This window comes from Phascolarctos cinereus, unplaced genomic scaffold, assembly GCF_003287225.1.
Source record: "Phascolarctos cinereus isolate Bilbo 61053 unplaced genomic scaffold, phaCin_HiC Scaffold_4;HRSCAF=312, whole genome shotgun sequence".
In the NCBI taxonomy this organism is placed as follows: Eukaryota; Metazoa; Chordata; class Mammalia; order Diprotodontia; family Phascolarctidae; genus Phascolarctos; species Phascolarctos cinereus.
In genome coordinates this window covers 684,215,718-684,241,240 of record NW_027555847.1, presented here as the reverse complement: position 1 = coordinate 684,241,240, position 25,523 = coordinate 684,215,718, and the positions used below count along the sequence as shown (strand labels likewise).

Here is a 25,523-nt window from a genome sequence, read left to right as displayed (position 1 = left end):
AAACACACACAGGCCCTGCACTTGAGAACAACTGCAGGGCCATAGCCTGTATACAAAGAAGATAAAGGATATATGGAGGAACTCATTAATGCAGATATCTAGTGAACCTACAGTTTAGGTTAGATACAAGAAGATATGGGAAGAACAATTTTTTGCTCTAGCGATAGACCTTCTATACAAGATGAAGACCTTTAGAGTCCTTTCTAATTCTTTTGTGAGTCCATGTGAGAGTCAATTTTCTTTGCATACAGTTATTCAACTTGCTTTGAATCCATTTGAATGTGCTGTCATCTAGTCTACATGATTCCCAGAGGCAGCTAGGGGTTGTCAACCTCTCACAGAATTTGTTCTGAGAAAGAAACCAATGATTTAGGTTGTATGTCCATGTTTAATTTCTCTCAAGCTGGCTTAACATGCATTGCATGGGAGTTAACGGTCCAGAACTGGCTCAATTTGGGGGTTGGGGGTACAGAGTTATATACCTTTTCAACAGGGGCTGATATCACTCCACCATCATTCTGCCTCCTGATAGAGGAAATACCTGTTCTGTCAGGTCATCCTCCAATCATACTGGACCACTCCCAACCTTGAGCTGTCTATGGGGAAGAATCTGTCTCCACCCAAGCCTAGGCAGAACACTGTGGAGCTTCCGTGTCTGTGATAAAATAATCTCATTATTAACGTCCTTCTGAAGGATTTTAGAAGAAGGGAGCTGATGAGGGAAGCTCTGAGTCTAAACATGATTTTTCAGGGTGCAGTGGATAGAGCACTGGGCTTAGAGTCAAAAAGACTTGAGTTCAAACCCAGTCTCAGACTCTTATTAACAAACGATATGACCTTGTGCAAGTCATTTAATCCATTTGCCTCAGTTTCTTTATGGAGGATAGTAATAGCACCTACCTCCAAGGGTTGTTGTGATGATTGAATGAGATTATTTATAAAGCTTAACACAGTGCCTGGTACCTACAAGGCAGCTATATAAATGCTAGCTATCATGACTCCACCTTGTCCACATAGATGTCATGGGTGAATTTGTCAAATTCCTTGCTGAAATAGCAATCCCAAACTGTGGTATTTTCTTGACCACAGAGTAAAAGGCTAGTCAAGTAACCCTTTTAAAATATTGTATATAATGTCTTTTTTTTTAATGTGTTGACCAATACTGTTGACTTTTTTATTTTCTCTAAAAGATCTAAGCAATTAAAAAACAAAAATATCTTTAAAAATGGAAATGTTTAGTATGCTATAATTACTACTTAGTGAAACCATCCTGGATACCCCTAAGTCATTCTTGTCTAAGTGCCCATAAATCATCTGTTCAATAATTAATTCTAGAATTTTGCTAGCGTTGAACATCAGGTTCCTTTGTTGATTTGTTATTTTCTGGATTCCACCTTTTTAGTTTTCTGAAACCTTTCCTTATGTAATTTCTCAAAGACTGTGAACATTGGTTCTAAAATCACTTTTCTAGGTTTTATCAGTATATTACTTCACTTGAGTTATTAGTTCAGTATTAATTCACCTAAAGACTGGACCTCATTTAAAGAAACTCCATACTCTGTTATCTTGTCACCTTTCTTCATGAATTGAATTTTTTTCAGGTAATGAAAATATGGTTTCTCTCTTTCCCACTCCCTCATCCTCTTCCCCTCCTCTCCCGCCAAAAAGATAAATTAAACTCTTGTGAAAAATGTATAGTTATTCAAAATTAATTCCCCCATTGGCCATGTTAAAATTACACGTGTGTGTGTGTGTGTGTGTGTGTGTGTGTGTGTGTGTGTGTCAATCTGTACTCAGAGCTAATTATTTCGTTTCATCATGATTCCTCTGGAATTGTGGTTGGTCATTGAATTTGATCAGAGTTGTTGATATGCAGGCTTGTTTCCCTTTAAAGTATTGATGTTATATAAATTGTTCTCCTGATTCTGCTCACTTCTTTCAGCATCAGTCTGTGCAAGTCTTCCCAGGTTTTTTAAAAACTTTTCCTCTCCATCCTTTCATTCTTTCTCTCTCTCTTTCTTTTTTACTTAATAGTATTTTGTTTCCAATTACATGTAAAGATAGTTTTCAGCATTCATTTTTGAAAGATTTTGAGTTCCAAATTTTTTCCCCTCCCTCCTCCTCAAGATGGCCTGCAATCTGATATAGGCCATACATGTATTATTATTATACATATTTCTACATCAGTCATTTTGTGAAAGAAGAATCAGAACAAATGGGAGAAACCGTGAGAGAGAAAAAACCAAAAAATTGAAAATAGTATGCTTCGATCTACATTCCGATTCCATAGTTCTTTTCTCTGGATGTGGACAGCATTTTCCATGACTAATCTTTTGAAGTTGTCTTGGATCATTGTATTGCTGAGAAGAGTTAAGTCTGTCATAGTCTCTTCATCATTTCTTGCACCTTGGAGTAGTACTCCATTACTTTCATATAGCACATATACTTGTTCAGCCATTCCTTAGCTGATGGCATCTACTCAGTTTCTAGTTCTTTGCCACTGTGAAAAGAACTGCTATAAAACTTTTGTACCTAGTTCACCTTCCTTTGTGAGTTTTTCTCCTTAAATCTTTTCTCTGCTATCTGTTCTAAACTTTTCCTGGAGCTAATCACCTCTATGTTTATAGCAGATATCCTGGTCTCCTCCTCCATGAAGGTAACTGAGGCCATCTCCCCATATTTATAGTTTCAAAGGGAGAAGTTTTCCTCTTCCTGGTTAAGATTAATTCTTACGATCCCATCTCTTGACCGTTTCAGGACCTTTCTGAATGAATGAAAAAAGTATTTATGAAGACTTAACTATGTGTGAAGCACTGGGCTAAGTACATTGCTAGGGATGAAAAGATGGTCCCTGTTCTCAAGCAGCATACATTCTAGTAGGAAGAGACAATACATTTTTTTGCAAGTGTGGGGAGTTGTGCCAAGGATTAATATTTTTCTTTGGAAATTTAAAGGCGTATAAAGAAGAGCCATACTCTTTCCAGGATCAATTACAGAGTTAAATTGGTTGTAGTTTCTGATGGGAGGTCTTTCCTACTTCATAAATACCTTCCTTCTACTATTTTCATTTCTGTTTGTATGCGAACATGCATATCTTGAATTCTTTTTTTTATTAATTTATTTTGATCTATCAGCAATCATTTCCATAGGCTCTTAAGTTTTCTGAATTCTGAATTTCTGAATTCTTTTTTAATAAAAGCCTTTCTTTGGCTCCTCTCCCCCATTTAGTGACTGTCTCATCTCTCTCCTTCTTGCAAATATAGTCTGAGTTTTATATTTCTGCTTTTTAAACATCCATTCTTAACATTAATAAGCTATAGAGCATCCATTCCCATAATTCTTTGTATTTATAGTTATAATTTCTTGTTATTCAGTCATTTCAGTAATGTCCAATAGTGTCCAACTCTTTGTGACCCCACTTGGGATTTTCTTGGCAAAGATACTGGAGTGGTTTGCCATTTCCTTCTCTAGCTCATTTTACAGATGTGGAAATTGAGGCAAGCAGGGTCAAGTGATATGCCCAGGGTCGCACAGCTAGGAAGTGTCTGAGATCAGATTTAAACTTAGGAAAGTGGTCTTCCTGATCAGGCCTAGTACTCTTATCAGCTGTGCCATGTAGCTGCCCCTATAATTTTTCAGAGGGCAGTAATGTTATGTGCAAGAACCAGTTTGTTCAGCTGTTTCCCAATCAATGTGTGTTCTTTGTTTTCAGTTCTTTGCAAAAAAGTGCTGCTATAAATACTTTGGCCTTTCTTTCTCTGACCTTGAGATAAATACGTAGCAGCGAGGTCTCTAGGTCAAAAGGGACAAAAGGGACAAACATACTGGTTGCTTTTTTTTTTTTTTGGCTAGACAGTCGAGTTAAGTAACTTGCCCAGGGTCACATAGCTAGTGTCGAGTGTCTGAGGCTGGTTTGCTGGTTTAAGTGCAACCTTAGAGTTGTTTAGATTGGCATCTCTCTTTTTTTTAAAGAATGTTTTTATTTTTTCTGAATTACATGTAAAAACTATTTTAAACATTTTTCAATAATTTTTTTGAGTTCTGATCTCCCTCCCTTCTTTCCTCCCCTCACATTTCCTTAAAAAGGTAAGCACTTGAATATAGATTGTATTAGTACCATATCTCTTACTGATAGGTGGCACAATGGATGGGGGGGGCTGATCAGGAAGACTCATCTTCCTGAGTTTAAATCTGACCTCAGATACTCACTAGCTGGGTGACCCTGGGCAAGTCACTTAACCCTGTTTGCCTCAGTTTCCTCATTTATAAAAAGAGCTGGAGGAGGAAATGGCAAAGCACTCCAGTATTTTTGCCAAGAAAACCCCAAATGGGGTCATGAAGAGTCTGAAATGACTGAATGATGCCACCTATTTCTCCACAACCCTGCCTCATTAAATTTGGTCGTTGTATAAGATCTTCTGGTTCTGCTCACATCACTGCATCATTTCATGCAGGTCTCCTGGATTTCTGTGGAACTTTCCTCTCCAGCATTTCTTGAAGTCTTCATAGCAGTTAAATTTGTTTAGCTGTTCTCCACTTGACGGACACCCACCTGTTTCTAGTTGTTTGCCACAGCAAAAAAAAGCTGCTCCATCGATGTTTTTGTACATGTGGATAATTGTTTTAAAAAATTTTCCTTGGGCTTAGTAATGGTATTATGGAATCAAAGTGTATTTTTTTAGTGATTTTTCGAGCACAATTCCAAATTGCTTCTGATCCTCGTCACATTCTTCTAGTTCTAGACTTGGATAATCTGTATCTTCTTGACCCCTGAATTCTTTGGTTCTTTGCAAGAGCCCTTGTCTTTGGTGAACTGAGGTGCAGAGAATCGTCCTCAAGACTTTTACATTTTCAGCTAGAAAGGTTAGGTGGTGTTTGAAACTGGAAGTTGCTTCTTATAGAAGTTTAGGCCTAGACGAAGGGACTAACTCTTTATTTTGCAGATGAGGCAGGTGAGGTCCAACCATTTGGTTTACTCTCGAGATCATGCAGAGAGTTAGTGGCAGTGTTAGGGACTGGAGTCCAGGTCTCCTGTTTTTCTTTGAACCATACTACACTGTTTACTGATTTTCTTTTCTTTATTTTTCTTTTTTTTTAACCAAATTCTCTTCTTTTCTTCTACCCCCCTCTTACTCATTGAGAAGTCAAGAAAAACAAAACCCATTGTAAATGTGCATGGCAATGCAAAGTGAATTCCTGCATTAGCTATGTCCAAAAAAAAAGAAAGCAAAAAAGAAGAAAATATGCTTCAGGCTGCTCCCTTAAGTCTATTATTTCTCTCTCTAGAGATGGGCAGCCTCCAAGAGCAGATACAGATATTCTGTGGCCTCATGCCTGTTCCAGGAACGAGATATGATACTCCATCTCTTGGCTCCAAGCAATCTCTGCCTGTTCCCCTTGCCTGGAATTCCCTCCCTCCTCTGCTGAGACTACTGACCACTGGCTTCCTTCAGAAATCCCATTTTTTACTAGAAGCCTTCCCCATCCCCTCTTAATTCTAGCACCTTTTTTCTGTTAGTTATTTCCTTTTTATCCTCTATGTAGCTTACTTTATAGATTGTAAGCTCTTTGAGGGCAGGGACTATATTTTGCCTCTTTTTGTGTTTCTGGAGCTCAACATAGTGCCTGGAACAGAGTAGGTGTATAATAAATGTTTATTGATTGGTTGATTGATAAATAACTTAAAGTCTTTCTTTCTTTCTTTTTGGCTAGGCAGTGGGGTTAAGTGACTTGCCCAGGGTCACACAGCTAGTAAGTGTTATGTGTCTGAGATTGGATTTGAACTCAGGTCCTCCTGAATCCAGGGCCGGTACTCTATCCACTGTGCCACCTAGCTGCCCCAACTTAAAAGTCTTAAAGATTTGCCTGAGTATATTGAGAGGTTAAGTGACTCATCCACGGTCACACTGCTGGTAGTTATCAGAGGGAGAACTTGAGTTACAGGTCCTGACTTTTTTTTTCTCCGGTAGGCAGTTGAGGTTAAGTGACTTGCCCAGGGCCACAGAGCTAGTAAGTGTCAAGTGTTTGGTCTGAGGTCGGATTTGAACTCAGGTCCTCCTGACTTCAGGGCCGATGCTGTATCCACTGCACCGCCTAGCCGCCCCTAGGTCCTGACTCTTAAGGCTACCCTTTCCATTGTGCCATGCTGCCTCTCATCTTGAAATAGAAATACTGTATTGAAGGTCACTCTTATGTAAACTTAGGAAAGCTTTGGTTGAGTTAAGCAGTTATCGTGGTTTTGTGTGGTTTTATTTTGTTGTAAAAAGTTTCAGTGATCTTTACATAATTGAGAGTAAAGTTAATCTAGTTTTTACTCTTAGCTTTGGCTAGTGACAACCTCTGTGAGTTTGTTTTCTAATCTATAAAATCTTGGAGCAGGACTAGATGATTTTTAAGCGTTCCTTTTAACTTTCAAGTCTGTAAAAAGTCTGTATATAGTGGGCACTCAGTGATCATTGAAGAAATGAATGATTTTGAATAAATGAAACTGAGCTTAGCTTAAATTTTATATGCCTAAAATTTGAACCAACACTTTTCATGTATGAATCCATTTTAAGAAAAGACATATATATATTTTATAGTAATTTATTTTTTTCCAATTACATGTAAAGATAGTTTTCAGCATTCACTTTCATAAAATTTTGAGTTCCAGATGTTTTTCTCCCTTCCTTCGCTTTCCCCCTCCCTAAGATGGCACGCAATCTGATATAGGTTATACATGCATAATCATATTTAACATATTTCCACATTAGTCCTGTTGTGAAAGAAACATCAGAACAAAAGGGAAAAACCACTAGAATGGAAAAAAAGAGAAAATAGTATGCTTCTATTTGCATTCAGACTCCATAGGTCTTTGGATGCGGATAGCATTTTCCATCATGGGTCTTCTGGAATTGTCATAGATCATTGTATTTCTGAGAAGAGCTAAGTCTGTCATAGTAGATCATCATACAGTATTGCTGTTACTGTGTACAATGTTTTCCAGGTTCTGCTTACTTCAGTCAGCATCAGTTCATGTAAGTCTTTCCGGGTTAGAAAGAAAAAAAGTTATGACTTGTCTTGATAATAGATAAAAGGAACCATAATGAATTTACTGATTATTACTTTACGTAACAGTATTTGTTACTTTATGTAACAATACCTGATGGTAGCCAATAGAAGTTAATAACATTTCAAAATGATAAAACATTATAATCAGCAGACAAAAAAGGCATATTTTCAGCTTGTGCAATTTTTGTAATCTTGTCCTTAGGTAAACTATCAATGGATGTTATTTTGGCCAGATTGAAAGATCTGAATCCCGATGATCTCAGAGAAGAAATTGTCAAAGCAGGACTCAAATGTGGGCCTATTACATCAACCACAAGATGCATTTTTGAAAAAAAACTGGCTCAGGCTTTGATGGAGCAACAGAAAGGAGCTGAAGAAGTTTTTTTATCCCCTCCATATCAAGCTTCAGAAAATGTTGCTATTAATCAGACAACAAAACAGACTTTGAAATCTGCTGTGTTAAACCCAGCAAAGCATACAAGTTTATCTGAAGACAGAGATTTTGGTTATAATATGGGTTTGAATCCTCCAGAAGAGGATGCTTTAATTCATAAGACCTGTTCTGTACCACTCACTGGAATGGCTGACACTGACTCACAGAAAGATATCTCACTGCCATCTAAAGATCCTCCTCTGTACTATGGAGTATGTCCAGTTTATGATGACGTCCTAGCAAGAAATGGTAATTTTATTTTATTTTTATGTATGTATTTATTTATTTTTTAGGCAGTTGGGGTTAATTGACTTGCCCAGGGTCACCCAGCTTGTAAGTGTCAAGTGTTTGGTCTGAGGCCAGATTTGAACTCAGGGCCGGTGCTCTATCCACTGCACCACCTAGCTGCCCCAAGAAATGGTAATTTTAAAGTATTTCTGTTTCAATAACCAAAATAACCTTTTCCTTTTGTAGGATCTTTTGATGTGTGGTTTCCTCTTGAGTTACTTTTATTTTCCTAAAAGTACAGTACTGTACAGCGGATAATTAGTAAAAGATTACTGAAAAGATAAAATAGGAAATCTAGATTTTTTTTTGTTTATTTTTAAATTTTTTTTAAGATAAATCAATGTATAATGTATCCATTATTTCAGTATTTTACAGTTACAACTCTTTTCTATCATAATTGAATATTAGTTGATGGGAGTAAAATTTGATACAGAATTAAACTAACTATTATGATAAGATAAATAACTTGCTTACATTAGGAAATAACTTTGAAATCCTATATGGTTATTTCTCCAGTAAACTTTGAACCTTAAAATTGGGTTACTTAAAAGACCACCCAGGAAAGAATACAGGAAAATCCCATTGTAATTAACTCTTTGAGAAATCCCAGTTATTTGTTGAGAAGTTTTGCCATGAATTAATTGTACAGCTGATGCAGCTGATGACTGGCCTCTGGAGGCAGCATGGACCAGTGAAAGGAAGGCTGGAAGTTTACAGCCTGCCTGGCTCGCTCTCTCCTCCCTGTAGGACCTCTTGGGCAGATCACAGAACCACTCTGGTCCTTATTGCTTCATCTGTAAAATAAAGAGGGTGTACCAGATGGCCTTGAAGGACTTTGCCAGCTCTAAATCTGTGAGCCTGTAAGCTCTCTTACTCTCATGGTCAAAACACTTCTCTTAACAAACTATGAGAAGCAATTTGAACGTGAAGACAGAAGGAATAGAGGTGTAAGAGAATACCTTCATCTCTTCTCCTTTCTTCCATTAAGCTCCTGAGGTCTTTTTTGAATCATGTTTTGGTGGTTTTTCTGGGGGTGTTAAAAGTGGGAAGGGATGACTGATAGGAGGAGGAAAAGAAAGGGACTATTTCTTACTCCACCCCGAGGGCAAACACACATTTTACAGTAAAGAATAGCACAATGCCTGTCATATAGAAAATTGATTGTTAACACTAGCAAACAAGGGATATTTTTTTTTTGAGGCAGCGGGGGTTATGTGACTTGCCCAGGGTCACACAGCTAGCTAGTAAGTGTCTGAGGCTGGATTTGAACTCAGTTCCTCCTCACTCTGTGCTCTATCCACTGAGCCACCTAGCTGCCCAAACAAGAGATATTTCTTAAAAAAAAAAATTAAACTTGACTTTTTTGGCAGAGCCTGTAGGAAACATTAGTTGTACTATATCTTTTTAGAAAAATTGATGTGTAGCCAAATTAATACTGTTGTATAATGTACCAACTATTAGATTATGCACCATAATTTATTATGGAAAATTTTGTAATAGTATTCACTGAGTTTTTTTCTTTCTGATCCTTGGATTCACTTCTCTTTCCATACTCACTTCCACCACCTTAGGCCTACTCTTTCTAATAAATTTCTGTCGTCATATTATTCCCCTGCTCATGAATCTACAATAGTTTTCAATTTCAGACTTCTTTGTCTAGCTTCCAAGGCCCACTGTAACCAGATTTCTGTCTTTGTGGACATATTTATTTCCTACTTCTCCCTAACATACATCGTTTGTTCCCATCAAGTTCAGCTCCAAATATACCATATTTGTTTCCATTTTTGGTTTTTAAAAAAATAATATTTAATTTTTTGCTGAATACATGTAAAAACAATTTTTAACATTCATTTAAAAAAATTTTGAGTTCCAAATTTTCTTCCTCCTTCCCTCCCTTGCCCCCTCCCTGAGATGGTAAGCAGTTTGATATAGGTTATAAAATCATGAAACTGTATTTCCGTATTTGTCGTGTTGTACAAGAAAACGCAGACAAAAAAAAACATGAAAAAAAAGAAGACTCCTCTTTTGTTCCTAGTGTTTGGAGTTCATTCCCCAATCCCATCCATCTTTCAAGCCTCTCCAGAACTAAGGCAGTAGAATAAAAGGCCTTGGTTTTACCAGTGATGGGATCAGATGATGAAATTGTACAGTCTTATCATCAGATTTCATTTTAGGACTAAGTACTAAGATGTATTTATAATATTGATAAATAATAATGGTATTCATTATAAACCCCTTCTCTAAAATGCCTTTGGATTCACTCCTTTTTATTCTCATACTGCCAGCTTGGACAAGTTGAACAAGTCCTCCTCATGTCATCTTCTCCTGAAAGGGAGACCATTCTGTGTGGGTATAGCAACCAAAGAGTTTACTTATCTTCTGTACCTATGAAACCAAAACAAATAGGGCCTTTTTCTAGGTCTTTGATGAAGTAAAATGTGTCATCTGATGCCACTGTGGATCTTCTAAGAATCAAGGCAGTGGGACCAGGAGTAGGATTGAAGAGTCACAGGCATTGAATCTCATAGGATCATAACCTTAGAGCTATTGGGGATCTCAGACATTATCTTGTCCAGTTTTTCATTTTATAGAGAAGGAACCAAGCCCTAGAGATGTTTAGTCTCTTGCCCAAGATCTCATAAGTAGCAAGTAGTTCAGGCTTCTTTTTGTAGTTGGTATTTTGTTTTATCTAGGGCCTTTTTTCTTGCCTAGGAAAAAAATGAAATTTTCAAAGAAAACTGGGAGGCTAATTTTAAGATAGATTTTATTTAAAGCAGAGGAGTGGTAAGGAGTGAAGTAGGTTGTCAGATTGTGGTTTTTCCTGTTAAAGTTCGTGTTTTCTTATCTAGAAAGGATTCATGTTTATGAGGACAAGAAGGAAGCTTTGCAAGCTGTCAAAATGATCAAAGGGTCTCGATTTAAAGCATTCTCAAACAGAGAAGATGCTGAGAAGTTTGCTAAAGGAATCTGTGATTATTTTCCATCCCCAAGCAAAACTTGCTTTCCTCTCTCTCCAGTGAAAATGGTACCATTTTTTAATCAAGGTAGGTAAAACTTTTGCTATTTGTCTTTTAAAATCCTGGCTTTTACTCAGAAATATTTGGGATTCTCTTTCCTGATACATTGTAATGATTTTCCACATCTCAGTAAATAGGTGTCTTGGTCAACAGCCATATTCTTTGGGGCTAAGCAGGGTGGTTTTTAATCCTGAGGGCTGTAGTGGAAGGGTAAGCTAGGTTCTGTAGTCCTAGCTGGAACCGTCCATGCCCTAGTAATCTGATTGCCCTGATCATAAAAGGAGAGCCATTTCCCTTCTACTCCTCCAGACTTGTTGTATGACCCTTTTGGAGAAGCGGCCCCCGTCCCTTTATTTGCATGTCATCTGCTGCCATTAGCTGGGCCCATTGTGGAGTGGGCTGGAGGGGTTTACAGGACTGGTCTGAAAGGGTAGCTTCTACCATGAGACAGACAAGGTATACATGAAAACATTTTATGTCATGGGTAGTTGCACACATAATGCATAGAGGAAACAGTAGTTAGTTGTTAATATTTATTATGGAATTTCCTCCCCAAATTGAAAGTTAAGTACAGAGAGACTATTTTGGAACATTCTGAATTTTGCCTTTTGATGACAGATGGTTTATGCTCACCTGAGTCAGAATCAGTTAACAAAGAACGAGCAAACAGTTTTAAAAGTCCTCGTACACAAGACCTGACTGCCAGACTCCGAAAAGCTGTGGAGAAGGGAGATGAAGCTATGTTTTCAGAACTTATCTGGAATAACCCACGCTATCTGATTGGCTCTGGAGACAACCCAACAGTAGTACAGGTGAGCCTGTTTTCATCATGGACATCATCAAATAAACCGTTAATACACTCCATGTAAAAGTGATCTTTTATCACCTGTTTGGTAATGAGAACAGGTACATTTACAGTGAAATGAGGGGTACTTGTTTTAAGTTTCAGATGACATATAATGTGCAGTTTTGTTTCAGGAAGGATGTAGGTACAATGTCATGCATGTGGCCACCAAAGAGAATCAGGCTCGTATCTGCCAATTGATTTTAGACACTTTGGAAAATCCTGAATTTATGCGACTTATGTACCCGGATGATGATGAGGTCATGTTGCAGGAGCGTATTCGATATATTGTTGACCTTTATCTTAACACTCCTGATAAAACGGTGAGTTTGCCCTTCTTCAGTTATCTTTTATAGGATAAAAACTAGTCTCGTCTATAGCAGGGCCTCTTAAACTTTTTCTACTAGCAACTCCTTCAGCACTTCTTAAACCCAGAGGGGGTTGCGACCCACAGTTTACATAGGAAAATATTGAATGCCCATTACTGATTGTTAGATATTTATCGCGTGCCTACTCTGTTTCCCCATACTGTGAGATGGTTGATGAACAAGATAAGATACAATGTCTGTCCTTAAGGATTTTCTAGCACAGTTGGGAAGACAGGACATATACACCTGAAAATATAACTGATAAGTACCAGATCAGTGGAGAGCTTAGAGTAGGGTAGCATCACTTGGGAAGGAGGTCTTTAGAAACATATTACTTTGTTCTTCTTTATAAGACTTAGAAATGAATGACAGGGCAGGGCCTTACACAAATCAAGCTTTAAATGTGATGGTGATATAACTTTCCCCCACAAAACCTCCCAGCAAGAGCGGCATCTTCCCTTTTGTAACTGCAGGGTTTATTCTGCACAAAGGTTGTCTTCATTTCCGTTGGTTTCAGCACAGGAATAGGTTATTAAGGCTTATGGTTTGCTTTGGGATAATATTTTAAAAATTCCTGTCTCGAGTTTTCTAGTAAAGTTCTCTCGTTGTTGGATCTCTTAAAGGTGGAGGGGATTATTAGCAGGAAAAGAACCACACATGCCAGAAATTGTTTGCAGAGTTTTAGACTACTAAATTTTATCCCTTCTTTACAATTATCCATCAGTAAACTTTGTTTCTTGAATTCACACAGTACTTTAGTTTATCAGTTGATCAACTAATATTTATTGAGTAACCATTGTGTTAAATTGCGGGGGGAGAGGCAGCAGCACATGTGTTTTATGGCACTTTAATATTATATTATTTTATTCTTAAGCAAATCTGTGAGACAGTTAATATGTAAGTGGAAATGCTTAAGTGTGTCTTTGCCTTTATTTTAGGGAAATGATACTCCTTTGCATTTTGCTTGCAAATTTGGTAACGCAGATGTGGTCAATGTACTTTCTTCACACCCTGGTGTTATAAAAAATCCTAGAAACAGATATTTACAAACTCCTGAAGATGTAAGTTAACCATTAAATTTAATAATTAGTTGCAATATTATTTATTTGTGAACCTGACCCTGAACTGTTTTTGGTATGTGAAACTTTTGCTCATTGGTCCAGTAGCACATACACTGGGCATTTTCCATTCTTAGTAATTGATGGCACTGAGGTGCCCATATTCTCATCATATTAGGTTCTACAAACATTTATTAAGCTGCTCCTGTGTTCAGGGTGCTTATCAAGGTGATGTGGGTACACGAACAAAAGGTAGCCTCTTCCCTCTGTCATTCAGTCAATAAGCATTTATTAAGCACCTACTCTGTGCTGAGCGCTGGGGATGCAAAGAAATGGAAAAAAACAGTCCCTTCTCTCAGAGAGCTCACTCTCTGATGGGGGAGATAACAAGCAAACAACTCTACACAAACAAGATATGTACAGATCAAATTGCAGGTAATATTGTATATGTGTGCAGTATGTATGTGGAATGGTTCATGCTGCTTTGCATCTGCAGCCCTACTTGGTTTCAACTCCATGGGACAACATGTCCCTTCTAGGATGAGCTCATCACTTCTAAACTTTATCCGCATGCTGCTGAATCAACCGTCGCCCTCCTCAGTCACCTTTCCCCTCTGATTGGAGAGCTAGAGGGTGAGTACCACCCTCCACCCAGTGCCTTTCTTTGTTAAAGGCAGAAACTGGACTCACACCTCGCTCCATTTTGCATCTGCTGTTCTGCCTGGTTTCGATTCCAGGGAACAAGATACTCCTCTGGTGACTTTGCACAGCCCTCTCTCGCTGTGATCCAGTTCACTTTCATGTCAAGGCATCACCTCCCTGATGTCATGGTCCTCGGACCAACAGCAGTGTCTGGTGTCTAAGCATTCTTTTTCAAAGGAAATATGTATGCTGTAAGGGCGTGGGGCTTGCGTCGTCTGAAAGTCATGGCCAGAGTGAAAGAGGAAGAGAGCAGGCCGGATTGCCTTCCGGAAATCGCAGTTTCTTTGGTGACCTTTTCTTCTAAAACCAAAGAACCCCTTTTTTAACATCTGTATTCTGCCAGTGTTGACGGGTGGCTGCGAGCCGTGGAACACAGTAGTCTCCAAAGCCTGGAAAACAAATGTGACACAGGGGGCAGTGGGTAGGGTAGAAAAGTGGGGACCAGCTGCCCCCCAGAACGGACTAGAGTAAAAGAGTATTAGAGAAGCGTGATGGGCAGCTGGATTGGCCACGTAGTGAGGATGGCTTGTGCACAGTCCCAGTGTTCCACCTGTGTCTTCAGGGGGTCAGGAGAAAGAGAAGAGAGCCTCTCCCCTGGTGGTGTTGCCCTCTGGCACACCTGTATGTGGACAGGTTTGAGCTTAGTTCTTCATCACTCCGAGTCCAGTGCTCTACACACTCTGCAACCTCAGACACTGCCTAGTTGTGTGACCTTGGTCAAGTCACTTCGCTGCTGTATGTCTGAGTTTTCTCCTTTGTATAATGGAGGTTATAATAGCACTTGGCTCCCAGGGTTGTTGTGAGGATCAAGTGAGATATAATTTTTGTAAAGTGTTTTACAAACCTTAAAGCATTATGTAAACACTAGCAGTGCTGACAGATGTGAGAAAGAGTCTTTCCATATTTGGGTGGTGGGTTGTGAGAAGGAGAGTGAGTAAAGGTTTGAGGAAAAGAGATAGGATTTGATCTGGGCCTGAAGGATTGATAAAGATATCATGCTTAGGGAAGACATGTTTGAAAATCCTGAGATAAGTTTCTTTATGTCTGTTAACAAAATACACTGCCAGAATTATCAGTCTTTTTTCTTTCCATAGCAATTTCATGGTCCAAAAAAAGAATCAACAGAATTTAAGGTATTGTTTATTTCTTTATCTCTCAATAGGTAATTTGTGAAAGAAGTAAAAATAAATCTGCAGAATTGAAGGAGCGAATCAGAGAATATTTAAAAGGTGGGTACTTGAAATGCAGAGTTAAATCAGAGCATCTGAGGGGACTGGTATCAAGACCCCCGTTCTCAAGCTGGCAAATGCCACAGACAGGAGTCGTAGCATGTTAGAGCTAGAGGGAGCATTGGACACGAGCTAGTGTAACTTCAGTTCACAGGTGGTGAAACTCACTTCTCAGGAAGTGAAGTGGCTTCCCCAAGTCACCAGCTCATCATTGCCATCTAGTCCACTGTTCTGATAAGACCATATGATTCCAGACACACTGGAGAGGTAGGATGGGATCACCCAGGGAAAAGTGTGAGGAAGAGGGTGGCCAAAGACTGCTCTAGAGGTCTCTTGCTCTGAAAGGGAAGATTGTTGAGTTATGGGGAGTCATGAAGGAAGAGGACGAGAGACATTGGCTTGTTTTAAGGGAAGCCAGGGGAAGAAAACATATAAGGAAGGAGATGTTACTGTGTAGCATAGCTATCAAAGAAGATGAGGACTGAAAAAAGGGCCATTGGATTTGATGAAGGTCATTAGTGACCTCTGCCCCTGTTTCTCCAACTGTAAAATGGGGATAATAACAGCATCTTCCCCTCCCAGGGTAGTTTTAAGGATTAGATGAGAAAATATTTGCAAAGTGCTTACACCAGCTCCTGGCACATAGTGGGTACTTAATAAATGTTTGCTTACTGACTGACTTGCTCAGGGTCATGCAGCTAGTAAATGCTTGAAGCAGGATTTGAACTTGGATCTTTCTGATTCCACATCCAGCACTTTAGCTGCCAAGCTCCCTAGATAGAAGTTGTTGCTTCTCTGGAATTTCACTGATGTGCTGCAATTGCTCATTAAGTGGTTTTACAAGTTAGCTGTGGTCAGAATTTAAACACCTGATGGGTGGCGATAAGCGTCTCTTGTCTTGGTCTTAGAGAAGTCATTGTATACTGACCTGTTGCTGAGTCCCTACTTGAAACCCTTCTAGCTTGATAGCACTTATCCCAGGGCTGGCACTGTGATGGCATGCCCTTCTACAACTAAGGCTTGCCTCAGTGGCCTGAGAAGTCAGCAGAGGACAGCTTCAGGGGAGGGTCAGTGAGAGAACACCTCCCCTTCCCCCCTTCCAAAAAGAAAGGGGGTAGAGTGGGGGCCACACAGCCCTTATTTAAGATTGTTTTGTATTCCTGATGCCTTAGTAGTAACTATGGTTTTTCTTCAGTGACTGCCTGTACCTTAGATGATACCCGGGCAGTCTTTTTCACAGATGAAGTCTCATGCTGAAGTCTAAATTTGCCCAAGTCCTAACTCAGCCTTGGGAGGTGGTTTGGAATAACAGGAGTCCAGTACAGGGAAATGTATATCTCAACACAAGACCAGTAAACAAGCCACCTTATTGAGGGGAGAGATATGAAATGAAGGGCAACTGAGAAAATGAATGGAAGTTGGTCCACTGGACTTCCAGGCAGAGTTGGGTCCCCTGCTGGGGCCCCAGGGGAAATGGGATGCCCTCTTTCCTGTGCCAGCCAAATCTGGGTTTTTATAAGGTTTTTATCTGAGTCCAACAGGATCAGATATTGGGGGAAGGGAATGAGGAGCCCAGACCTGGAGACTCAGGCTGATTCACACTAATTGAGGAGAGGGAAGATACAAATAAAATACAAAAAGAGTCCAATTGAAAGGGAACAATGAATATGGTTTTAATTCCCTTTTCATTAGTCATGAGATCATGGAAATGGAGTTTTCAGTTGAGTGGTTTTTCTAAAGGAAAAATATTTGTTAGATTATATTCATTGCTTATTATACTCATATGTGATAGCTTGAACTAATCAGAAAAGTAGTATAATACTGTATCCTGAATTTTAAGTGAAAATGCACTATTTTTTCTTCAGGTCATTATTATGTGCCACTCTTGAGGGCAGAAGACAATTCTTCTCCTGTGATTGGTGACATATGGACTTCAGATCAGGCAGACGGGCGTCCTCCCATGTCAACACCCCGATTTGGGGGCAGCCCAAAAGATCCTGTTTTGAGTGTGAGAGCTTTTGCAGGGCCATTAAGCCCATCCAAGGTGGGTGATCATGGAAGCATCTTCAAATAGAGCTTTGCTCCTATAGACCAAGCATGTATTTTGATAACTGAGTTACTAGTATTGTGTCCAGATGGGGAGATCCTGATCCCATGGAAAGCTCTAAAATTTTCCAGATTGTGAGTAAAAGTAGTGGCTTCACCTCTCTAATTAAGCAGCTAATAGGAGAATGATATTGGGCCACTGGAAATAGTGTACTTGTTCCTCTAGGAACGAGTCACGTGGTTGCTATGTATTTCTTTCTCTGGGGCAGAGGGATGCTTGGGAAGTTGTACTTGAGTGACGTGGCTAGGATGATAATGTTAAGTAATCAAGGCCCTAGTGAGGTTAAAAATTTAGAAAGAGCCCCTCCTCAGTTAGATCAGGGTCACAATTTATAGCTGTTCCTTAGAACAGCAAGTACCTTTGTGGGGTTGTATCTTCTCTCTGGCCAGGGGGATTCCTCATGTCCATGTTTAGAGCCTGGAATTTTTTACCATATTGAAATTGGTAAATTTTTCTGTACCTACTGAGTCGGTAACATTTTCTGTAGAAAACAGTTGTATTCTTAAGTTTTCTTGGCTTAGTAAACAACAGATAATGTTTATCATAATATTTGAATTTTTCTCTCCTTAGGCAGAAGATTTTCGCAGACTTTGGAAGACTCCGCCTCGAGAGAGAGCTGACTTCTTTCATAATGTCAGGAAATCTGATCCAGAAAGAGGTGTTGAAAGAGTGGGAAGGTATACAGGGGGCTGTGCTAAAATAATTAAGTATGAAAATTTAGCAGTAATGTTGATTAATGAGTTGTAACATTTTTTATTTTATTTTATTTTGGCTAGGCAGTTGGGGTTAAGTGACTTGCCCAGAGTCACACAGCTAGTGAGTGTTATGTGTCTGAGGCTGGATTTGAACTCAGGTCCTCCTAACTCCAGGGCTAGTGCTCTATCCACTGTGCCACCTAGATGCCCCCACATTTTTTTATTTAGCAAAAATTATTATAGGTTAAAATAATTTTGTCATCTGAAGAATTTTGCTTTTTATACTGTAATAGAAAATTTTCAGTTATCTTTTCCCTATTTTTTTTGGTTGCATAATAATAATGGAAGTTTTTGTTGCTACTCAATTATGTTCCCACTCTTTGTGACCCTATTTGGGGTTTTTTGGTTAAAATACTGGAATGGTTTGCCATTTCTTTCTCCAGCTCATTTTACAGATGAGGAAACTGAGTTAAATGACTTGCCCAGGGTTACACAGCTAGTAAGTGTCTGAGGCCAGATTTGAACTCAAGAAGAGTCTTCCTGACTTCAGGCCTGGTGCTCTATCCACTGCGCCACCCAGCTATCCTTGATGGAAATTAAGAACCCTTGAGAATATATTACAATTGAATGTGTGTTTAATTTTGTTAAAAAATTTTCTTTTAAAATATTAAATTATGGTTTTTAAGTTTCATTGGACCCATCTTGCAGTTCTCTAGAATAAGTTGATTTATTTTGCTACACAGACCATGATTTGAGTACGGAGGGTATTCTGTTTGTCAGTGCAGAGCATCGCCTATGGCTTTTCCTAATTCCACCACAGAGAACCCACTTAATGTGCTAGAGGTCTGCCTTTGGTTCTTTTCCTGTCTTGAGGAGTGTACTCCTGTAACACTTGGGGTATCTCCTCTGCTGTTGTTCCTTTTTGCTGCGTGACCAGCCCACCTCCTTTTCTGTTTAGACACATACTGGGCAATGTTTCATGATGTACTACAGCGACCTGTTAGTACCACAGGTGATTCATTCTTTTAACTTTTCTTTTTTTAATTTGAACTTAATAGTCATTAACAATCATGGACATTTCAATATATAAAGAAAAACAGGAAAAATGTTGAGTATCCAACATGTTATGTATAGGTTCTAAAAAAGTTCTATATTTCAATATGAAATGCATATATTAATTTATTAAATATTGATTTTAAATTAAATTTAAAAATAAATATTAAATATATAAATATTCCATGGGTTCCATATTTATGTATTACATTTTAAAAGATAGGAAAAAGCAGCTATTGAGTAACTGCTGCCAAAAAGTAGGTAGACACAGGAGCTTTGGGAATTGGTAGAACCTCTTAGGTTTCTCTCCCCACCCTCTCCCCCTTCCCCACCCCCAGCCAGGCCTGCTTTCATCTCAGCCTTCACAGCCTTCATCTAGGGATATGGCTCCTGTGAAGAGGGACCAGCCCTTCCCATCACCTGTTAAACACCTGCCACACACAGCAGTTGGGGCAGCCTTGCTGAAGCAGCCAGACCCCTGAGGGAGAGACAGGAGGCACCTGATGGGGACACCTCAGAGCCCCGAGCCCATGAGTCCTGAGAAGATCAAAGGGTGAGGCCAGGGCCTTCAGGCCATCCTCCTGCAGGGACCACAGACACAGCTCCCAATGACTCAGAAAATAAAGATCTTGTAGACAAAGTTTTATCACATGGTTCAGCATCAGAAATTGGTATCTTCTTATCATTGGGGATGACATTAAGGAGGAGGCATTACCATCTGCTTTGCTACTGTGCCCTGTGGACCATGGAACCTTTCTCTTTGACTTGCAGCTGAACCCTTCATCCGTGTGTGATGTTTCCACCATTAGAACGAAAGCTCCTTAAGAGCAGGGACTGACTGACTTTTCTGTTTGTATCCTCAGTGCTTAGCCCAGTGTTTTGCATGAAGTAAGCAGTTAGTAATTGCTTTCTTCATTCATCAGAAAAATTCTCTATTTGTATCCCCTTCTGCATTTTTTTGTTCTGGGCATTTAAAAAATGATGCTCTTTTTTCACACCTAGTATTATTCACTAATGTATCATCCTACCCCCTAAATAGAAGGCTTTTTTTTATATGTATAACCCAAAACACAAAAAAATCAACACGTTATCCATGTCTGAGAATGCTTGTTTGATTCTTTACCTGTTGTCTCTGTCACTTCTTTGATGAGAAGAGAAGGTGTGTATCATCACTGGTCTTTTGAAATCTTGGTTGATGGCTACATTAGTCAGTTCTGAGGTCTTTCCATTCTACACCAATAAAGTCTCCAGACTGGACCAAAAGAAAATAGATTACCATGAAAATGGAGACAAATTCTGTTCCATGCTACAGCTTTTAAGTGTTATTAGTGTTCTTGGATCATTTGGCTGATTCTCATGCCAGCCTTTCTGGAAGATTATTTTCTCAACTGCCCTTTGCTGTTTATGAGGTAATATTGCTCAGGCTTCATTCCTCCTTCTACTTAATGTTTTGCAAGTGGCTTTGTACCCTTAAGGAGGCTGTATTTTCTAGTTGAGGGTGTTTATGATCTCTTTTGGCCTTGAATTGTAGAGTATTTCCTCTTTTTTAAAACAGTTTAATTAATCTTGTTTTTCACATCATTATAAAGAAGAGGAAAAATTAGCAAAATTGATCGACGCATTGAAAAAGACTGAAAATACATGTAATGTCCTATATTCACGGATCTCCCATCTCTGCAGAGATATCTGCACATCTCATCTCTTTTTTGAGCCATGCTGATTCTTTGTAATTTTACATTGACTTTTTTTTCGGTAGTTCTTTCCCTTTTCATTGCTGTAGTTATTGCATATATTGTTTTCTGGGCTCTGCTTACTTTACTCTGCATCAGTTTGTATAGCTCTTCACGTGCTTCTCTGTATTCATCACATTCATTCTTAATTTTTTTCACGTTCATTATTTCTTAAAGCACAGTAATATTCCATTACATTTGTGCACCACAATTTACTTAGCCACATGCTATTCACTAGGTATACGTTCTGATTCCAATTCTTTGATGTCACAGAAAGTACTACTAAAACTATTCTAGAGGACATGGAGACTTTCTTCTTATCAGTAGCTTCCTTGGTGGTAGTGGAGTCTCTGGGTCAGAAGGTAGGACGTTGTAAACACCCTATTTACGGAACTCCAGCTGGCTCTCCAGTATGGTTGTATGGATTCACAGCTCCACCAGCAGTGCACCAGCCTGTTCAACATCGATTCTTCCCATTTCTTTGCTAGTTTTTGGGGTATGAGGCAAAGCCTCAAGGTTGTTTTGATTTTCATTTCTCTTTACTTTTAGTAATTTGTAACATTCTTTCCTGTGATTTTTAATAGTATTTCTTGACCACTTATCTGTTGGGAAATAGACTTTTGGTCTCTATTACTGTTGTTTTTAATTACTATTTTCTAATGATTAAGCTGCTCTGTGAAATTTCTTTTATCTCTCATTTTTTGGAGTTGACTGCAGCAACTTCAACTTGACCTTTATTATCTCATTCTATGTCTTCTCATTGATGTATTTTATTCTGTTTGATATTTGCTTTGACAGTTGCCTTATCTAATTAGTCAGCAACCTCATTGCTTATATAAAGTTTACTGTACAATGAAGTAATTTCTTTCTGTTAAGATATTATCAGTTGCATTTTTTTTATGTAGTTCAGTGCTCACTTCTTACTTTCTTCTTGAAGAAAACGTTTATGTCTTGATCTCGAACCACATTTTCCCTCATGGTTTTTGCTGTCCTCTCTTTTTGTAATAAAATCACCTTATAAAAATTTTCCCTTACTTTGTATTTGGCAATGAATGTTGGCACAAAGGTATAATTACATTCACAGTGATCTCTGCTTATTGTCATCATGAGCATTGCCAGTTAAGATGATCAGGTGTGCTGTGAAATTTTTTTTTTGCATTTTGGGTACTCAGTGAAACCACCTCCACTAGTTCCATTGTTCACCACTCTGAGTACCTGTGGAGCTATCATTTACCTGCAGTTTAAGCATTTCTCCTTTTTATTGTAACAGTGATCACTTAAGTGCTAAATTAATGACCTTTTTTCAGTCATTGTGCTTCTTGACCTCTCTGCAGTCTTAGCAATTACCCTCTTCTGCTGGGTGCTCTTTCTAGGTTTTTGTGATAACACTCCCTCCCAGTTCTATTTCTCAGTCTCTTTTGCTCAGTCTTTCACTGGGTCATGTCCTGTCTCCCAGGGCTCTGTCCTTGCTTTTCTTTTCCCTTTATAATCTCATGATTAGTGATCAGTTTCCATGGAGTTTAATTATCACCTCAGATCTCTCTCTCTCTATACATATATCCAGTCCCAGTCTCTCTTCTGAGCCCTAGTCCTGCATCACCATATTGGGCATCTTTGAGTAGATGGCCCATAGACATCTCTAACTCAGTGCACACAAATAAGAACTGGTTACCCCTGAGCTCTCTGCTCTTACCAGCCTTCCTCTGACTGCTCCCGGTCACCCAGATTTAGAGCCTCCATGTCGTCCTTGCACTCACTCCAGATCTCTGGTGTCACTTTTATTTCCACATCATCTCTCCTACATGTTGAGTTCTGTCCTCAGGCCTGGACAGTTGCCACTTGGTCTCCTTGTCTTGGTTTCTCCCCTCTCTAATCAGTCTTCTGCTCAGCTTGTAAAGAGCACGTCGAGGGGCAGCTAGGTGGTACAGTGGATAGAGCACTGGCCCTGAAGTGAGGAGGACCTGAGTTCCAGTGCGGCTTCCGATACATAACGCTCACTAGCTGTGTGACCCTGGGCAAGTCACTTAACCCCAGTTGCTTTAAAAAAAAAAAAAGAGCACGTCAGACCTGCTCAGGAACTTCCAGCATCAAATAAAATCCTTATTGGCTTTTACAGCTCTTCACAACCTGCCTCTTTCCTGCCTCTCTAGACCTCTTATACTTTGCTGCCCTCTGTGTAATCTGTGATGTCACTCTACTGCCTTACTCTCTATTCCTTACACACAACACTCTGCCTAATTCTGTGCATTTTCACTGGCTAGCTTCCATGCCTACAGTGCTTTCCATCTTGAGCTTGAGCTAGCTTTTCTGGTATCCTTTGAAAATCAGCTCAAATCCCACTTTCTGCAAAAGGCCATTCCTAACCTAGCAGCTCTTCCCCCACCCTTGTGGGTGTGTCTCTCTTTGTCTTCCATCCTTTCCTTCCCTGTACTCTGTATATTTACCTGTTGTCCACTCCATTCAAATGTAAGCTGCTCGAGGGCAAGGACCCTGTTTTTGCCTTTCTTTGTGTCCTTAGAACTTAGCACGTACAGTGCCTGACATACTAGTAAGCACTTCATAAATGCAACTGACATGAGTGACAACCTGGAACTTTTTAATTCTTCCAATATTGTCGCTTCATTATTCATTGTCCAGAGATTTCACTTTGAGTACTGCTGTCAAATGGATACTTGATGGTTTCTACACCATGTTCACTGATTCTTTTTCCTCTCTTCTGCTACTCTGCCCTCTTCTCTGGGGGTAAAGTTGATAGACCTCACAGGACCAATCACTTGTATATTTTTGTCAGTTTCAGGTAGGTTCTTTAGACAAAAGTTAATCCTTAGGTGAGCAGTCTTCTGACAGTTAGCCTTTGTGGGCTCAGCTGGGCTGGTCTTCAGACAGCAGGCAGTTGAAGTCTTTCCAATTGAATATTCCAGACTTGTACTCTGCCGGCAGGGCCTTCTGGAACCCAAGTTTCCCTCAGAGAATTGATGACTATTGAGTCATCTGGGGCCAGATAATGACTTTTTACAGTGTTTTTCAGTAGGTTCCTCATATACACATATATGGAATACAAATATTTGGAACTTGTTGATGCCTCTGAAAGAATAACAGTTTCAACGCCTACCCTTTTAAAAATTCAGTCGCACTGAAGTACATTTTCAGGGACAAGAACAACAGTGGAGTTTGATTGTTGGATTAGATTGGCAGTCTCATCAAGCAAAAATCTCTGAGGCTTTTTTTCTGAGGGATCAAAGATAAATGATTTAGAGTGATATGACAAGTCTTTATTTATGGGTATGAAAAGTGCTCAAGGAAAGATTCTAATTTTCATTTTCCTAAGTTGGAATGAAAATCTTTTTTTTTTTTAAAGATTATATGTATAGTGAAAATAGTAGCCAAATACTGCTTTGTATAACTGTGGGGGAGTGGTTCCTTTATTTAATTTTTTTCACTATTTAATCTTTTTAACCAAAAAACCCATTCCTTAGATTATTTTGTTCAGGATTTTTCTCCACTAATTTATGGAATTCTTTGTTTGTTTATCTCATGTTGTTCCTCTGCTAGACTTGGATGGAAAGAGATTTTATAAATGTAAAGTATAAATACTTGGGAGTTCAAGTTAAAGATAAAATTACTAGGACTTGAAAAATTGTTTTGCTAATTCCCTTCATTGGATAGAATTGAGGTTACAAGTAAGTTCAGTACGTGTATGCCTTTCACATTAATTTTTTTAAAAGCTGCTTTTGTGTGTGTGTTTTGCTTTATTTATTACAGGGAGTTAGCCCATGAGCTGGGATTTCCATGGGTTGAGTACTGGGAATTTTTGGACTCCTTTGTTGATCTGTCTTCCCAGGAGGGCCTACAAAAACTAGAAGAATACCTTGGTCAGCTTGAAATGAGCAAAAGAGGCCATCAGGAAGCAGGAGAAAATGAGACCTGTAACAGACCTAAAACTTCTAATACTTCTGGTAAGAAACAGATGTTTTTAGTTTGGCTGCCCTTAAAAAAAAATGCTATCCATATCTCGAACTACCAAGTATGATACCTTAAATAAGTCAAACATTAGGTCTCTATAGTTGCTATCTCTACTAATCATTTTTGGCCTCCTTTTACCCCTGCTTCTGAAAGGTCTAAATTTACTTCATATGTAGCTCAGATGTGCTTTTGTATATGATATAGTCAGACTAAAGATTGTGGTCTAAATGAAGTATGAATCTTCATGCTTGACAGGCACTGGTCACAACTAGCAGTACCTCGAACTCTAACCCATAGGACCTGTCAGGGTCAGCATCTACAGTGTGTGCTTTGCAGATAATTTTTCTATTTTTTTCCTTTTATATATTTATTAAATGGTTTGTGTTTTTGCATGTTTGCTAGTTCGTCATTTTTCCCATGTTCAGGCTTCATTCTTTGCGCCCAAGTTTAATTTGTCGTGGAAGTTAAAACCGTAGTAATGGGTTAGGTGTAACTCACATGTGGTATTTCAACAATTCATAGGAACCTAGCAGAAGTCATTTAGAGCCTCCTTTTATTTTATGCAGGAATCCCTTCTGTAATATTCCAGACTGTCATACAGTCTCTCCTTTAACATTTCTTATGACCAATCCACTCATCTCATGAGGAAAACCCCATAGAGAGCCAAAACTTCTCTCTGTAACTTTCACCCAGTGGTCTTTGTTCTGTCCTCTGGAGACATGCCCAATAAGACATCTGCATAGTGCCCTTCAGCCATTTGAAGACAATAATCATGACCCCTTTTCTGGAGTATTACAGAAAAGAGTCAGATTCCAGGAGGATGGATGGATTTGACAACATATGTGTTTCCAAAGAAGATTGATTCTGTGTCCCTTCTAACCATTCTCCAAACTTCATATTTATGGATGCTCCCTAATTTTTTAAACATATTATAATGAACCTATGACCAGAAATTCTACTCCCAGGATGTTCTGGTCATAAGTTCA

At 39.0% G+C, this 25,523-nt stretch overlaps 1 protein-coding gene across 4 annotated transcripts in view; it reads left to right on the top strand.

The window, feature by feature from the left end:
- ANKLE2 (ankyrin repeat and LEM domain containing 2) overlaps positions 1 to 25,523 on the top strand; it is a 39,057-nt gene that overhangs the window by 7,774 nt on the left and 5,760 nt on the right. For 2 of the 4 annotated variants that reach the window (XM_021004334.2, XM_021004335.2), the window contains exons 2-10: positions 7,253 to 7,732; positions 10,621 to 10,815; positions 11,407 to 11,600; positions 11,767 to 11,955; positions 12,939 to 13,061; positions 14,923 to 14,989; positions 16,855 to 17,033; positions 17,667 to 17,773; positions 24,337 to 24,530. In XM_021004334.2, coding sequence (XP_020859993.1) covers positions 7,253 to 7,732; positions 10,621 to 10,815; positions 11,407 to 11,600; positions 11,767 to 11,955; positions 12,939 to 13,061; positions 14,923 to 14,989; positions 16,855 to 17,033; positions 17,667 to 17,773; positions 24,337 to 24,530 — 1,728 coding nt within the window. The remainder of the gene's footprint in view (positions 1 to 7,252; positions 7,733 to 10,620; positions 10,816 to 11,406; positions 11,601 to 11,766; positions 11,956 to 12,938; positions 13,062 to 14,922; positions 14,990 to 16,854; positions 17,034 to 17,666; positions 17,774 to 24,336; positions 24,531 to 25,523) is intronic. The other 2 variants (XM_078154250.1, XM_021004336.2) reach the window with 2 other exon arrangements.